Source organism: Mastacembelus armatus, chromosome 12 (assembly GCF_900324485.2).
Source record: "Mastacembelus armatus chromosome 12, fMasArm1.2, whole genome shotgun sequence".
NCBI lineage: Eukaryota > Metazoa > Chordata > Actinopteri > Synbranchiformes > Mastacembelidae > Mastacembelus > Mastacembelus armatus.
The window spans coordinates 14,762,450-14,779,460 of NC_046644.1; the positions used below are offsets into that span (position 1 = coordinate 14,762,450).

Sequence of the window (17,011 nt, forward strand, 5' to 3'; positions counted from 1 at the left end):
AATGTCATATCCACCACTGCATTATTATGCCACTTTAATTAAAAAAACAAACAAAAAAACATATAATTACTGTATGTTGTAAATTTATTACAAGAATTTTTACAAGCTGTCCAAAAAGAGCAGTCGTTTACTGCTTATAAAGCTATACACAGGTATGCATGCATGCAAAAAAAGGTATAACAGTAATTCATGGCTGTCAAACAACAGAGACGGAGTCACTTATGGTTGGTGTTGTACAAGTATTGTGATGGTAATTTCCCACCCAAATACTACATCTTTGTACGAGTAACGCTTTTTAATTTATCACTTAATCAATGAAAGCAGTGATAAATGTATATACACAAAATACTCTGAATGACAGAGTAATACATTCCACTTTTTGTTTTTATTTTTTTGACACAAAATCACTCTCTCTTTCTCTCTCACTCTGTATGTACATATATACAGACACATACATACACACACACACACACACACATACAGAGCATGTATTGGAGGTTATCCAGTGTGTTTTTGTTTTTTGTCTCTGTCCTGGCCTGAAACAGGTCATTTAATGTCCAACATACCTAATAAGTAGGCAGTGTGAACATGGTGGCAGTGTCAACATAACCACTTGCTGCCTGGGCCGGCATGGCAGTGTGAATGCAGGCTGTAGGCTTATGTGTACTGGTAATGATGGATGATGTGTAGGGGCTCTCTGTTGCTCCATCCATCTCCTGGTCCTCACAAGGGCACCTATCTACCACATCTCTCATTTCTGCCTGTAGTAGCAGCATGTTGTTCCTGTCTACCCCCTTTACCTTGCTGTAGTTCCCCCCCTGGCGCACTGGGGGGCAGTCTTCGCCCTGGCCATTGTCTACCACAACAGGCTGAAGAAGCACCATATCCTCCTCATTGACCCGTTTGACTTCGACATACTCAGTGGGTTGGAGGGTGGGCGACTGGAGACCAACAGGTGCTTGGTTGCAGTCAGAGCTGGAGATGTTCACATTGCTGTGAGCCTCCAGTTGCATGTGATGTAGTGGATGTGGTTGCTTGTTACTGAAGCAGCACTCCCAATAACTTGCCTCTGTGGAGCTGTGGACAGGCTGCACAAAATAGGAGGATCTGAAGCCTGGAATGAGCTGGCTGTCAGAGAGGCAGTGCTGTTTGGCCATCTCAAGTGACTTCAGTTGGTTCATTGGGCCTAAGTCTGGGGCTTTAGTCAGTGGAGAAAACACAGAAGGCCAGGTCTTTATCCTACTACCTGACATGTCAGGGCTAACCACGTCTTCACAATCATAGGACGCTTTCTCCTCCCAGTCCTTCTGATGCCTCTGTTCCTCTGTCCCTGTTCCATTGCCTTCCTGATCTGTTAGCCTCTTTTCTTCTTTTGCCTCTCCACTTTTATCCATCAGCAGAGTGTGGCTATCGCAGCTGCCCCGTCCAGAGTCATTGTCAGATGTGGAGGCCTCAGATTTGAGACGACTGTCATGTAGATGCTTGCTTTCTTCCATCATCAACTCCTGCTCCTCAGGGACATACACTTCTAGGTACTCAACCAGCAAGTCCTCATAGTTGGATAATACGGTTGGGGGAAAATCAGATGCCACTAGTGTACTGAAGATCTCCTCAGTCTTTCCATTCTACACACAAAACAGACAACTGCTCAGTGACAGAAATATAGTCATACAAGCTTCAATTAGAACTACATGTAGCGAATCAAGACAGTTATTTTGCACATTAAAACATTATTTAATATGGTGTTGCTATACCTTAAGAAGTTGCTTATCAAATCCTTTGATTTTAGGACCAGGGACTGGTGGCAGGAGACAATGCTTCAGACTTCAACACAGAAAAATAAACTGATTAATGTGAGGGCTTGTGAGCAGCAAATAAAAATCAATAAATATGGAATGATAATTAAACTCAATATCACTATATACCAATAAAAATTCTTGTCTCTGAATAATAGAATGAGCTACAATAAGGGGTATGTTTTTATTTTGGGATAAACGGTTACCCGAGCCATGATTATAAGGAAAATAGATTTTAAGTCTGATATGTTAGGATAATTGAATACTGAAGCTGTGATATTAAAAATAAAGAGTCTAAATATACAGCAGTTGTGGTTCTCTGTAGCAAATAACATGACACATAATAATTAATTGATTTGGTAATTCAAATAAGTCAAGTCAACATTTGGCAAAATAATTATTATAAGGAATTCATAATTCATGCTTTTACCTGTGGCTGTTAATGTGCAGCAACCATGCGACGATGAGAAAGATGAAGGCAGAGAAGACCGCAATGAGGATCCACACTGACTTTTCTCGATGGAAATCTGTAACACAACATACAATTTTCTCCAATGTTGTTTTGAAATGATCAAACAAATGAGATATTTTATATTAAATAGAGGGCGAAGCTAAATGACTGTTGGGTGTAACTATTTGGATGTACTGAAACATTCAAAATGCCATCAGTGTTCTCATCTAAGGCTTGGCAAGAAAGCAAAGAGATTTGCCACGCCTTTAATAAACATATCCTGTCTTATATAAAATCTGTATGTAGTGTAGTGTACATTAGATAATTGTTTGTAGATGTCTTACAGTCAGGAACTTTGGTGTATGAAGTGGAACTCCATTCACTCCAGAAGCCATGATCAGGCTTACAGCGCACCTGAACGAGGTATGTACCACCTGACCGCAGGCTGAAAATGTTAAACATCTTCTGCTGGCCTGCAAGGTGCATCTGGAACATTACAAAACATGAATGACACTGTTCAGTCAGCCCTCTAAATTGTCAACAAACAGGTATAAGGCAAATATTTTATGAACTACATACCTCCCATTCATCTTCTCCCTCCAACTTTACACGAAGCTCGTAGATCAGAGTAATCCAACCAGATCGGGTGTCAGCCTTATGTGGTGGTTCCCATGACACCCGAAGGAAGGGCCAGCCCGTGTTCTCCATTACAGTCACTGTCACCTTCTCTGGTGGATTAGGTTTGACTGGGGAGAGAAACAGAAAATGTGAATGACAGAGGATGTGTATGTTGAGGGGAAGGGGAAACACAACAGAATACAACTGTGACTGTGTTATGCATCAGGCTAAACCACTACAGCTGGAATCTCCAGTGTTCTTGATAAACAGAAGTGTGATTCTACCTCCAGCTGATGACCACCGTCATTGCAGGAGTGACCTTCTAAATATTTGTTAACAAGTGTGTGTCAAAGTGATTGAGATAAATGTTAATGTTTAGACATGACGTTATCTTCTTAGAGATACATAGTTAACAATTATGTAGTGAGACAAAGAATTATTTATTGCTGAGACCTGATAAACAAATCACCTCAGTGCATTGCACTGCTATTAGAGACAAAGGGAAAGGTACGTTTAGATAAGCAGCTTCAAGAGTAAGGTGAATGCATTCCTTTTAATTAATTAAAAAGAATAAAGACTAGATAAAGACTAGATCTGATTAAGTGTAAGTGCTCAGCAAATCTACTCATTCAATTCTCGTGCATTGTATGAGATATGGAATTAGCCTGATCCTGTCATGATGCTAAATACAAAACAGCTGGGCACTTTAAGCACACAAAGAGAAAAAATAAGGCATTTGTCTGGGACTATTTTTAGCCACGGATTAATATGCGTTTGGAGTTCTAGTAAGTATTTCTGGATTGACTCAAAGTAAACTCCATCATCCATGTTGATCATAATGATGGAACAATGTGCAACCCTGTGGCAGATTTATGTGTTTTTGGACAGTAACTGGTCTACAGCATCGAGGAATAACCTGTGTTGGGATATCATCAAATTATCCTTCAAATCTTTTTAATGTTATTTATGTTTTGTTCAGTCAGAAAGCTGAGAAAGTGTTTTATTTCACTATTTTTAAATGGAAGGAGGGTTTGTATGCTCAAAGAGCACTTGAGAGCCAGTGAGCAGCTGTGTGTGTGTGTGAGTGTGTGTGTGTGTGTGTGTGTATGTATCTTAAAATACAGTTTTTTAAAATCCTCATTAGGGAATTATGTCTCGACCATTACACTAAACCATGTGAACAACTACATTCCACCCACCCCCCACTCACATACACACAAAAAGTAGCACAAATTCCCTCACCAATGTACACCACATCTATATCCACAGGGTCGGAGAAGGTGCTGCCCAGTGCGTTAGTGGCTACCACAGTGATGTTGTAGTTGACCCAGATGGATGTGTCATTCTTGTTGAAGAAGCAGGAATTCTCCCCGGCTGTGTGGTAGTCGGGACACTCATGCACTGTCTCAGAGCTGCAACAGGGGCAGGGAAACAGCACATAATCACAGGGGTGTTATTTGTACAGTACTGTATTGTATTGGTGCATTCCCAAAGAGTAGCATGCATTCCTTAAGCTGCTAAGCTAAGCTGCTAAAATTTTCCGTATATGTGTGTGTGTGTGTGTGTGTGTGTGTGTGTGTGTGTGTGTGTGTGGGACCAGATGAGACAAGCAGACAGGATGAATGGGTAATTGCAAGGTAAATAGAACCCATGTTTTTCTTAATTGCAAAGAGAAATGGAAGAAAAGGTTCTATGCTATTATTTTCTATTTCCTACATTCTCATTGAGACTTTTTGTTACCTGTACTAACTTTATGCCTGAGCCTTGTAAATTGTTGGGGTTGTAGTATTTTGATTGCAAGAAGACACTGAACAGATGTTTTGTGTATGAGCACTTGGTCACTGCCACAGACACTTGGGTTCAATTCCCAGTATACCTGGGCATATTAATGAGCACAACAAGAAATGTTTATGTTAAGAAATCAGGTTGTTGTTGCTATAGCAGAATCCAGGCCTGATTAATCAGAGGAACTGTTCAGCAGGGGGTAGAGCTTGGAGAGATTGTGCGAGCTTCTGCATACATTACACTCAGTCAGCGGTTAACCTCCTTGCTGTGAAGTGCAAGGAAGCAGCCGATGACTACACTTGTAACAAATATAATAGCAATGTCTATAGCATCCAAAAAGAATGATGTTAAGGCACCATCATGTATCTGCAAGCTATATTTATGTGTTTTGGAAAACAATGGCATCATTTTACTCCTTGGACTTAAGACAAATCTGCTGCTCACCAGACAGAAAGGCCTTTGATTTCTGGCTTTTCATGGACACCAATGAAGTTCCATAAACTGTACTGACACTAGTACTGTACCATAATAATCAACTTTGAAAAAATGCTGCATGCTGTAAACACTTTTAGAAAGCAAATTCTAATAACAAGACAGAGAAAAGCAAAGGAAAAATAAAGAGCAGCTGCCGACTCACTGTTTCACACTTAATACAAAGAGATTAAAAAAGAGAGCTCAGCTAACTTTAAAGAAAACACTATGGAAACAGAAGGAATAAGCATAAGTGAGAATCTTAGTGAAATTCTATTTTATCATTGCAGTAAAAAACATATTATGTACACAGGGAGACTGATCACTTGGAATAAAAACTCTCCAGAGTTTGGAGAGTATTACTGGCTCTTTTAGCTATGACTCTGGAGAATAGCAGACATTCTTCACAAAAACTGTAACTATGGTGACTAAAGAAAAACATTCCATTTAATAAATGATAAATAATCATTTATGTAAAGCTCCAATAGACAGGATTAAAATAATCACTCCAAAGAGAGATGACAGATCTGTGTGATTCAAACACAAAGCCCCACTTTGATTTCATGACCTGTGCACCTATATGTACAGATGTCGCATATTAACAGCCTTTAAACATGAGAGCAGTATTAATCTTCTTATCTAACTCCTGGCAAAAAAAATTAATTTCCCAAAACGTCAAATGATACCTTTACAGAACTAACTTTGACCTTCCTTTTTGTTTTCAGCCTTCATTCCACTTAATGTACATCTTAATTTACACCAGCTTCCTTGACTGTGTGCAACCTTGTTAAAATTAAAAATTTGCAGGTGAACAAAAATGTTTCAGTCACTCACCTGATTCTTACACAGTTTTAAAATTTGCAGCTACTGGGCACAGCCGGAACCCCAAAGCTCTCTGCAGTCTTTACCTCCTTAGACCTGTGTGTTGCCCTCAGTGCTGCGCAGTGCCAGGCAGGCTGCTCACAAACAACTGTGCTGAACATATCAACACGAACATAGTGCTGCTATTCCTCTGACATGTACTGCTGATGAGATATCTTCATCCCTGCTCATATATAAAACTATTCAGTCTGGACACCTTATACCAGCCCTTCTGCCTGTTGACCAACAATCCATCCATGTCACTGATTCTTAGTGTGTGCACCCACCAGTAAAGTTAGAGAAAACCTAAAGTTAAACAAAATGAAGTGAATGTGTTGCTGCATGAATCTGGGAGCCACTCACCTTTCTTTGCGATAGTACAGGGCGTAGGTAGTGGGCAGCCCCCCATCAGAGCCTGGCTCCCACCAGCAGGTGAAAGTCTCCTTTTCAGGAGAACGACAACTGGTCAGTGTGGGCTTCCCTGGCAGGCTGTAGCCTAAAGACAGGAACATGTAAATAGATTAAATGAAAGCAAACACAACATAATGGAATGACCCAGTTTTCTGCATTAATTGTCCATAAATTGTGACCTGAACTGCAGACAAACACAATGTGTTTAAGCTGATAAGACTTACAACTGTTTGTGTCAATACTGACCACACCCATTAAACATTCACAGTGCTGGTGGAAAATTTAAGTAAAACCTTCGAGTTAATATCTGCAACAATTACATGCACTTTCCAAACAAGTGCTTCCTGAAGCTGAAGATCTAGAGGAATTCTGGACCAGTCTAACCCATAGAACAACTTCTTCTCAGCCATAGTCTCATGGTCGCCTGTAAGCAGCTTTCTACAGGACATTCCACATTATCTCTATTGAGTGAAGGACTGTGTTCTGGCTGGGCCTTTACAAAAAGCAGATTTTCTCCAAAGCCCTTCTGTGACAGTTGTACTTGTTTAGATCAATTGTCCTGCTGCATCACCAGACTTCTACTGATTTTCCACTGATGCACACCCACCTTGACACTATCCTGTAAGATACCTGGATAACCTTGGGAATTAACCTTGGGATTTCAGTTGTCCAGTCCAGTGGCAGCAAAGTAGTGACTTAATCCCTTGTGTCCTATCATGGACACCATGCTCCATGCTTTGCATATGGTAGACCCATGAAGAGAGAGAAAAACTAGCCCTGATTATTACTTTAAACCTGTTATTCTCTAATTCTTTCTTTTTTTTTCTCATTGAGCATGCTGCATTGGGCCTTTGGAGTCAGCTGGGAAGCCACAGTACTGAATTGTCTCCAATTGAATTCAATTTCATTATTACTTTGTAACCCTTTATGAAAATCAACAATTTTCATTTCATTAATAGAACTCCTGGTTTGCTACCTCCTGACATCACATGCTTTTCCCAGCTTACACTGTAAATGTTTGAATGATGTAACCAGTGGACTGTGTGGTATTTGTTAAATACTTTGTTCATTCTGCACTTACTTTTACTAACAATTGTAGAATGCTAACCACAGTATTTTCTTGCCCAGTTGCAATAAAATGAAATATTAATTCTGAATGATGTGTAATATACCATAAATATATTCATAACACTGTTACTTATAATCTATTAATTATGCTGCATTGGCTCCTGTTTTCTGTCAGTAACTTATCAACTACCAGGCACTTCTCAGATGTCTTAGCTCAATGCCAGAAACTGTAGAAGCAACTGAGACTTTCAAGGCTGGCTACATCCAAACACTTACGAATTCCCTTTGCGTGCACTGTGAAGAACAGCAGCAGGACAGCCTCCACCACTTTCTTCATCATGGCACCACAATGGCCTGGCTGTTATAAGAAAACAAAACAAATAAAGAAAGGTGAGGATGGGGGAAATGTCTGACCTGTGCTTTTGACAAATCACATGACCCACGAAGTTTAATGCTGTTCATAACAGCAGAACTGCACGTTTTGTATTGAGTCACAACATGTTTGGATGAAAAAGGAAAACTCTTGTGGCTGAGATGTTTTCTTCTTTTCACACGGGCTGTTTGAAAGGGACGTCATAGACACAATAACAAGATTAATTTAAAGCCCCCGGAGACATAATGAGGAAGAGACAACATAAAAGGATGTCATCCCCAGGTAAACAGTTAAAATGACAAATAATATGATGAAATATTGGATACTTTACTGTTGCAGACAAACAGCAGTTTATGCTGACAAAATATTTCAGCAGTGAAGAATAGAAGAAAAAAAACTATTTTACAGAAAACAGAAAACATATGTCCTAAACAGGCATAACTATAAAACCTGAATACAGAGCAGTGAGAAAGAAAAAAATTCTTTTACAGAAAATGAATGCTGCTTCACTAAGGATGAAAAAAATCATCCTCGTTACTGACTACCTCTACCAGCTGGCACATGCAGCGTAACTGATTGCATAACCTGACTTCAGGCTTTTGCCTCGTGGATGACCAGCCAGTCTCTCATTCACATGACTTGTAAATCTGCATTTCCATAGCCATGTACAGATGTTTAAGCTATTACTCAGCATAACACTTTATCTCTGATTTGACATCCTGAACAGAGACCTTTGTTTCTTATTTGCATGTGTGATGTGCTGCAAAAAAGCCTGGTGGCACTACTTAGAAACTGAATATAACCTGCATTTAAAAACAATAACAAGTATTGATTTTTTTTAAAACTAGTTAGACAATATTCCCTTGAAACATTTAAAGCTTGTAGGGAAAGTTTTCAGTTTGTTTTTAAAATATTAATGTTCTGATTTGAAGTGTTTCTAGTGCATACATCCCACCCACACCTGTGTGCTGCCTCCATCCCAACAGTTTGGCATGTGTGTTCTTTTTTAATGCACACTTAATACACTGAGTGTGCGTGAAAACATAGGGGTGCTACAATGGAGCTGAGGATTGACTGTGGTATTTCTAAAAATTTCAACAAGAATGTGTCTTGTTACTGGTGACCTGTTCGGGGTGTACCCCTGCCTTCCACCCGAAAGAGAGCTGGGATAGGCTCCAGCAGATCCCTGTGACCCTGGTTAAGGTATAAGCAGGTATAGAAAATGGATGGATGGATGGATGTGTCTTGTTGACTTGACACTACATATAGTTCTCAAGATGATCTAGGCCTGCAGGTAAATTTTACATTAACAAAATGTTGCAAGACTGGCTGACATGTGTTGTCATATCATGTCTACTGGTATACTAACTTAAGCTTAACTTACAATGTAATAGTCATAGGAGTGGCACGCCACATAATGATTAGAACAGCAAAGCTTTACAAAACCACACAGACAGTTCTTTTTTAAGGCTGTTACATTGTCATAAAAACTTTTAAAAAGTGACTGGTCCTTATTTCAGTAACGTCACCATGATCTGATAATTGGCATTAAGGTCAAGGCACTGGATTAGCCTCCTGCTGCATATAGCCTTCTTACGTAACCAGTAGCCCAAACTGTATAAGCTGCTAAGCTGGCTGGAAAGTGCTGGCAAATGGTGCGGAGCTCTTCCATCACAGATAATAATGGTCTAAATGTTATATTCAAACTATGCTATATAACTTCTCAGCATGGGTACATTTTCTGTTTTGGATTTGTTTTCGCACCTTGATCTCTGAAGCGCCCATCTTTGATTTGTTAATTACACTATCATCCCTTCATATTTGTGGTCATTATAGAAACAAGCATACTTTCAGCTGCTCACTTGGTTGCCTACTTCTTGACAGTTGTACATAAGTTCAATTTGATGACCTTATGAAGGCATGGTTCACACTGCAGGTACAGACTTGAGAAATTTATATACAAACAACCAACATAAAAGTAACTTTGTCAATATGTGTCATGTCTTAAAATCGAGTGCATACTTTACAACATGTGAATAAACCCCACAAGGGCTTCTGCATGATCTATAAATAAGTAACTACAATTGAAGTCACTAAAGTCATACTTCTCAGGCTCTTAAAAATGAGGAGTGGCTGTTCTGCTTTGAGATGAATAAAGAACAGCATTATTATAAGGGCAATGTAAATATATAAAAAAAAATCATAAATGAGTCTGTCAGGTCAGCAAAACTCAGACAAGTGAATATGAATCATTTACGATTTGGGTTCGTCAGTAGCATCTCAGTTTCAAAAGCGGAGGAAAGGACGTGTCAAATGACATGTTGAGGTAAAATATAAGCAGTGAAGCAAGATGATCCCCTCGAGCACGGTTGTACAACAACCCACCTCTGCAAAGGTGATTAATAAGGAATGTTTCTTTCTCATACAGGGTCACAGCATTTTCAAGTCTGCTGACCGACACAGCTGAGCACCACAGCAATGGAGCTACGGCAGTCCCATTTCTAAGAATCTGATTCTCTCTTCTGGAACATTAAAGAGAACAAGTGCACAAAGTACACATTATATCCTCAATGATTTACTGCAGAGTCATGTATTTCAGGTTTATATTAACCTATTTTTACATGCAGCACAAACAACATAAGCTAATTGGACTGTTTACGTACTAAATCATACTAGATTTAAAGGTAGTAAGGTAGTAACTCCCTTTCCATAAATGCTCTATTGTAGCATGTATTATGTTTGAAAGCTTCGCTATATGAACAAAAAACTAAACTAAACAAAAAAACGTGAGGACTGTGGCTCAGTGTTCAGTTACACAAGTAACAGTTATTAATGTGTCCTCTTATCAGAAAATATAGTCACATTACAATTTGTTAATCTGGCCATGAGTCTGTGTCCAGTTTGGGAAAAGAACTATGTAAAACAGATACCAGGGATCACTTAAACTGCTTTCATATCAAAACCTTGACCTTTACTCCTGATCAGACTGGAACACACCAAACACTTCCTAGCACTGTAAAAAAACCGGTTTGATCACAACCACCAACGTCTTTCTTGGAACAATTTTCTTTCTTACATCATTAGTCAAGGGCAGCAGCTAAAAACAAGACTCAATAGTTAAAGTTTCTGGGTAAATTTCATGGAAATGAAAGTGGTGCAAAGAGATAAACAATTGATTTTAATGACCCAAAAATCTAATGCCACCTTCTGGACAAACATTTAATTATTTAATTGTACTTGTAGCACTTTGTTGTTTTTTTCTGTTTAATATATTCATGTCGTGGAAAGCAATGAACAGGATAAATTCTAGAGAAGGCTAGTGAAGATTTTAAATTTTACACACTCAGCAACATAAACAATTTAAACTAATATTTGTACACTTATAAACTCTACACTGACACTAGCTATTAGTAGAATGACAACAATATAAAATCCTAGTTTACATCCATCTTTTATCTATACCTGCTTATTCCTATTTAATGTCCCAGGGATCTGCTGGAGCCTATACCAGCTCTCTCTGGGTGAAAGGCAGGGGTACACCCTGGACAGGTCACCAGTCCATCACAGGGCCACATAGAGACAAACAACCTCACACACTCACACTCACTCCTATGGCCAATTTAGAGTCACCAATCAACCTGACATACATGTTTTTGGACTGTGGGAGGAAACCAGAGTACCTGGAAGAAAACCCACGCAAGCACAGGGAGAACATGCAAACTACACACAGAAAGGCCCCTGCTGGGTTTCAAACCAGAAACCGTCATGCTGTGAGGCAACAGTGCTAATCACTAATCCACCATTCTGTCTGCTTACATGTTACATAATTTTCCTTCTTTTGTTCCATAAAATGTAATATCTCCTTATGGGCAAAGTTCAAGATACTAACTGCAGAAGTTGGACTAAAATACACACAAACTAAACAGTGTGACACAAAAACATACATGGATGCAAATATAGTTGCACTTACAAACAAACATCCTTTTGCATTAAGATACTAAGAGTATGATGAAAAATAAAATTGTCATAGTACTTCTCACGTGAGAGCATTAATATTTATAGCACAAACCACAAAACGTCATTAAAAAAAAATGAGCGTTCTTTTGGAACACAAACCATGTGGCCCATTTCAGCAGTCTTCCCAACACAGTAACTGCAAATTTTCATTGTTGCTTATGAATATGTTGCCTTTAAATTGTACTTCCATTGTTTTCATGGCAAACCTGTATCCTGTGCTCTCTTGTGTTTTTGAAGTGCTTGAGCAGTATAAAAAAGTGGCTCCAAGAAGCAGACATCACAACCTGTAGTAATAATGAGCACACTGATCTTCAGCCGCATTGAAGTTAAGAAATGGGATAGTCAGATAAGGAAAACAACTAGGATACCTGTGTTTATAGTAGGGCACTATAGGCTACTACAGTTCACGTGTTTAAAAGACAGAAGTAATATTCCTTCAAAACAGATGTGATTTGGAAAGTGGCTTCCAGTAGTGCAAGTGACACATTAGCCTGGTGAAACAATAACTGCATGTTTTTAAAGGTGAAATAAATGAACATCTGATTTCTTCCGTCACAGCTGTGGCGTGCTGCATGGATTTGACGTAGGTGGCTCTACCAGGATTTAATTGCAGCTGCAGGCATGTGCTTTTCTGATGACGGGTGTAATAACATCCCATCTGGTCTATCCTTATCAAATGGAAACCCTGGGTAAAATAGATGGGCTGTGACTGTACATGTGAAGAGGTGAAGGGAAAGAATGAATATTTCGTTTGCTGGTTAGTTTTAAAAAAATGAAGAGAGTACATTAGCAGGTAATTGCTTTACAAAACAGCAGTAGTCATAAGGTTACAAAGAGCATTTATTATCATGAGTCACCATATTATGGTGCCAATTGCTATGTGTGTCACAGCAACCCCAAAGCACCAACCACTACATTATAAATGCTAATATAATGCCAATAAAGCCAACAGGTTCATTTCCACTCAATGCTATTACAGACATGATATCATGTCAGTCATATTATATGGTTTGGGTCTTACATGAACATGGAATACTCAAATTACAGTGTTGTTTGCATTTTTAGCAGGTGTAACTAAAAGCCAGTGCCTTTCTGAACTACAGAACTAATTAAACTGTTTATCTCAAACTGGCACTGTCTCTTTGCATGTGATTCGTTGTTATTGATAAGCAAGCATTTAATAATAATAATAACTAATAATAATAGCTGTGGTTACAATACACTGTCCAGTACTCACTACATAAAGCGTCAGTGCAGGACTAACACTGGAAAGAGTCAGTAAGCTGTAGGTGTCTAACAGTATTGAGTTGATCAGCTTGATGCTATAATGGCTAATGGCCTTTTTCACCTCTCCCCAGCCAGACTAAAGACCAATGCACATGCAGAGGAAGAGCAGATCATGACCATGGAAATCCCATTAAACTGCGGACACCCCACTATCATCAACCTCAAACGTCAAAGGAAGTAACGTCTGCCAATTAGTCGTCTTTCAACCAGGTCTTCATCCCATGGAAAACAAATAGAGAATTATTTTCCATCTGTTCTTCCCTACATAAATTACCCAGACACACATACATTTATAAACTGACTCAGAATAAATTGGTCTTGTAGTTTACAGTCACTCTTCATCCCAGCTGACATTTATTTGTGTTTCACTCTAAATTAATTTTATGTGTTGTCAATAGAACAGCGCTAGTTTGACCAACTCACTTGACTGACTGATGGAGTCACATGATATGAAAACACTGTGGCACATTCAAAGATTTTCATCCAAGGACTAGCCACACTTTTGTAGGTCCATCTCTAAGTTTTTAATCACTCATTTAAAATTGATTGCTGTGAGGTCTTTAACTACACCATGAAGCATCAACCAAGTGTTTTGATTTTCTTTCTGTGTTGTCCATGTTGTTTTGTCAGGGGAGCAAGTTTCTCTTTCACCACACCCACATGTGTGTACACATGCAAGCAACAGGCAAAAAGTACATTGCTGGCAGAACAGCAGTGTCCTCAATCAATCAGTTTGATATTATCTGCGCCCTCAGACAGCGTGCAGCAATAATGGACAGATCTGAACTTCATAACACAAACTGTGACGTTCAACGTGAAATGCATCCAGGTGCAGTTTTAATAGGGTATGTTGTTGGTACAAACATGACCGTTGAACAGTCTATCATCTGCCACTAGACTCAACATGCAAACTCCACGAAACTTGCCTCTGGGTTCATTCAGACCGGTCCTATAGATACAATCTGCACTGAGAATTTGTGACTTACCAGCAGCTGACAGGAGTTCTGGGTCTCTGCCTCCGCGCCTTGGCCGTGGTGGCTGCGCTGCCGCTCCTAGAAGAGCGAATTTACCGAGTGGTGTAACTGGTTCACTGAGATGACAGGAGACACACGCGTTTCTGCCCAACCCGGGAAGCTCAGCCGTCCAGTCAGCAAAGAAATCGCATCATCCCGTTTGATCGCCTCTATGATCCCGAGGAGGGCGGGACACAGGAGCCCAGCCTCTGCTCACACCCCGCCCACGGTCTAAGTTGACAGAAACCTGGGTTTAGACTGCGGGCGGACTTGCTAGACGAGTTTGACACCCAACAAAAGTCATTTTCAGGCATGTAAACTCGTAACAATCTGAAACAAATTAGCGGATTAAAAGCTTTACAAACTTGTTTAACATTAAATATTGTCATTCAAGATCTGGTTTGTGTCCGCTCAATTTACTTTAAATTACACCTTATTCCATTTCAATGTCTTTCTCTAGCCTCGTGTGCTTGTCAGGGACTGGTCGTTTGATCTCTGTCTTCCTTACACACACACACACACACACACACACACACACATATATATATATATATATATATATATATATATATATATATACACACACATATATATATATATATATATGTGTGTGTGTGTGTGTGTGTGTGTAAGGAAGACAGAGATCAAACGACTGGTATCCATTACCTACTTTCACAAATACAAACATATAGCCTGTTATAGCTCTTATACTATCAAGAATGTTGTGAAATTCCCTACCACTGCTACAACAGTTTGAAAACAAATGTCCTTCTAGTACACCAAAACACTTTATTCTTGCTGTATTCTTGTTGAGTATAAAATTAGACCCTATGGGATCCTGGCTTTCTCTGCAAAACAATAAAAGTGGCATCTCAGAACACACGGTGCTTGTTTTCTGCTACCTTAATGACTTTTACTCACTCTGCGTATGAACAAACATTGTAAAACACCTGCCAATCAGAAAGCTATGCTCTGTTAAAACACTGTTTATCCTTTCACTGGTTCTGCTTACTGGGAACTGTCAACATAGTATGGTCTCCCAATACATCCCCCTCTCTCCCTCCCCTGGCCTCCCTGTACTTCAGCCTCTCACACACTCATTATTTTATAAATTAATGTGTGTTTACCTCTAATTAAACAGTGTGATGTGGACATGTAAAAATGAAGAGCCTACACTTATTTTCTCCACATTTTAATATTCTTGTTAAAAAGTCAGGTATAGAGAAACACAAATCTTATTGCCATGTTTGGCAGCTTTTACAACTGGATGTAACTCTGGGCACAGGATGTTCCTAGTGGCAAGACCATATGTGTACCTCTGTTTAAATGGGCAGAAAGCAGCTCACAACTGCTCTTTTCCTTTACTTGTGACAAAACAAGATGTGCTTTTTCATTTTCTGACATTTTTGTATGAACAACAAATGAAGGTATATGGAAAACATAAGGTGCAGATACCCAACATGTGGGCTGCAAAAGCTCATACATTTCAGTTAGAAATTCACAAAGGTGAATGAATTTTGAAGTGCACATCGTTTCCAAGGAAACTCGGATAGATGAAGGGACAGAGTAGGAGACAGAGACAGGTTCCTTAAGGGATCTTTAGGGATCTGCCTCTGTATCCGATCATTGTCTCCTAAACTGAACTTCCTTTTTCGTCAGTGTTCCCTTTCTGGGAAGCCCCACCTATAAAAATCTAACAGACACAAACACACATGCATTCTTGACAGGGCCTGAGGAAATGCATATTAATATGGACAGCAGCATGTGCTTGGTATTAAGATGTAAACAATCTTCAAATTCAATCATGTGAAGAAATTCAGAAAATTAATAAACCAAGTGAAGCTTTCTTTAAAGAGTCAATTGAGTTCTTCAGAGGTAAACGAGGTCTGTATACTCTACCATTATGTCTGTTCGGTCTGCAGCCTTTCCCAAACGTGTATACCTGTATACAGTTTTTATTTCTATCAAATCTATGATTGAATTATGTAAATAATGAAATATAAACGGTTTATAGTCTTGATGGAAAAGGCGTGAGTGATGGCCTTGTATTAAGGGTGGCTTGGGATCTCTGGTCCTCCCCTTTTCAGCTCTACTTAAAAGCAATAATGTTATATAATATGGCCATCTGCTCCTCACGTTGATTTAAAAGTACATAGCCATAGTGAATGCCAGCGAACATCTGAACAAGGACGCACTTGATGGATGTCCTCAATAGATATGTTCAAGTGAGCGTAGATTTATTGCACAAAAAAAAAAAAAAAACAAAACAAAACAAAACATCACGACAAACGTTTTCGTGTTGCGGGGGTGTGCGTGCGCGGAACAGTGGATGAGATGTTGGTATGTCAGTTTGCATGCCTGTGCCTGCTCGTTGATGCTGGCTGTCGCAAAACAAAGAGAACTGAGGCATGACGAGCAGTCAGACGAAGGACAGAGACCCAACTCCTCAGTACTACGCTTTACAGCGTGTAACCTAGATTTGTGTCCGTGTGATTCTTTCTTTCAGTCACTGGACCAGTGAAATCGGTACAAGGACACGCCGTGTTGTGACAAGCCATGTTGTGACATCTAGTGGCGCTTTTGAAAAGTGGTTCGACATATTCACTTCACCCACCCAACTCATACCCACGTGGTTATTAATTATGCATTGGACATCTGGGTCTGTTTTCATTGATATATATTTGACACAAGTCAAATGCCTGTATCTCATCCAATTTACTGCAGGCTGGACTTTTTTTGTTAGGCTGTGATATTTGATTGGAAAGAAAGAAAGAAAGAAAGAAAGAAAGAAAGAAAGAAAGAAAGAAAGAAAGAAAAAAGAACGAAAGAAAGAATGAAAGAAAGAAAGAATGAAAGAAAG

The 17,011-nt window shown here is 39.3% G+C and overlaps 1 protein-coding gene across 1 annotated transcript; it reads right to left on the bottom strand.

Moving 5' to 3' along the window:
* Positions 1-66: 66 nt before the first annotated feature.
* Positions 67-14,312, bottom strand: prlra (prolactin receptor a). Its single transcript, XM_026298184.2, has 9 exons — positions 14,125-14,312; positions 7,738-7,819; positions 6,346-6,478; positions 4,108-4,277; positions 2,827-2,993; positions 2,592-2,733; positions 2,227-2,323; positions 1,755-1,824; positions 67-1,625 (listed from the first exon to the last, which is right to left on the bottom strand). Exons 2-9 carry the CDS (start codon positions 7,799-7,801, stop codon positions 567-569), a joined length of 1,902 nt encoding a protein of 633 aa, XP_026153969.1. The 5' UTR covers positions 7,802-7,819; positions 14,125-14,312; the 3' UTR covers positions 67-566.
* Positions 14,313-17,011: the final 2,699 nt, after the last annotated feature.

What these genes read in the sequence shown, in the direction of transcription:
- prlra (XM_026298184.2), bottom strand. Translation starts at nt 7,801, where the DNA reads ATGATGAAGAAAGTGGTGGAGGCTGTCCTGCTGCTGTTCTTCACAGTG. An exon ending in AGTGCACGCAAAGGGAATTC is followed by an intron (nt 6,479 to 7,737) that starts GTAAGTGTTTGG and finishes TCCTGTCTTTAG; the next exon opens with GCTACAGCCTGCCAGGGAAG. An exon ending in TTGATAAGCAACTTCTTAAG is followed by an intron (nt 1,626 to 1,754) that starts GTATAGCAACAC and finishes TTTTGTGTGTAG; the next exon opens with AATGGAAAGACTGAGGAGAT.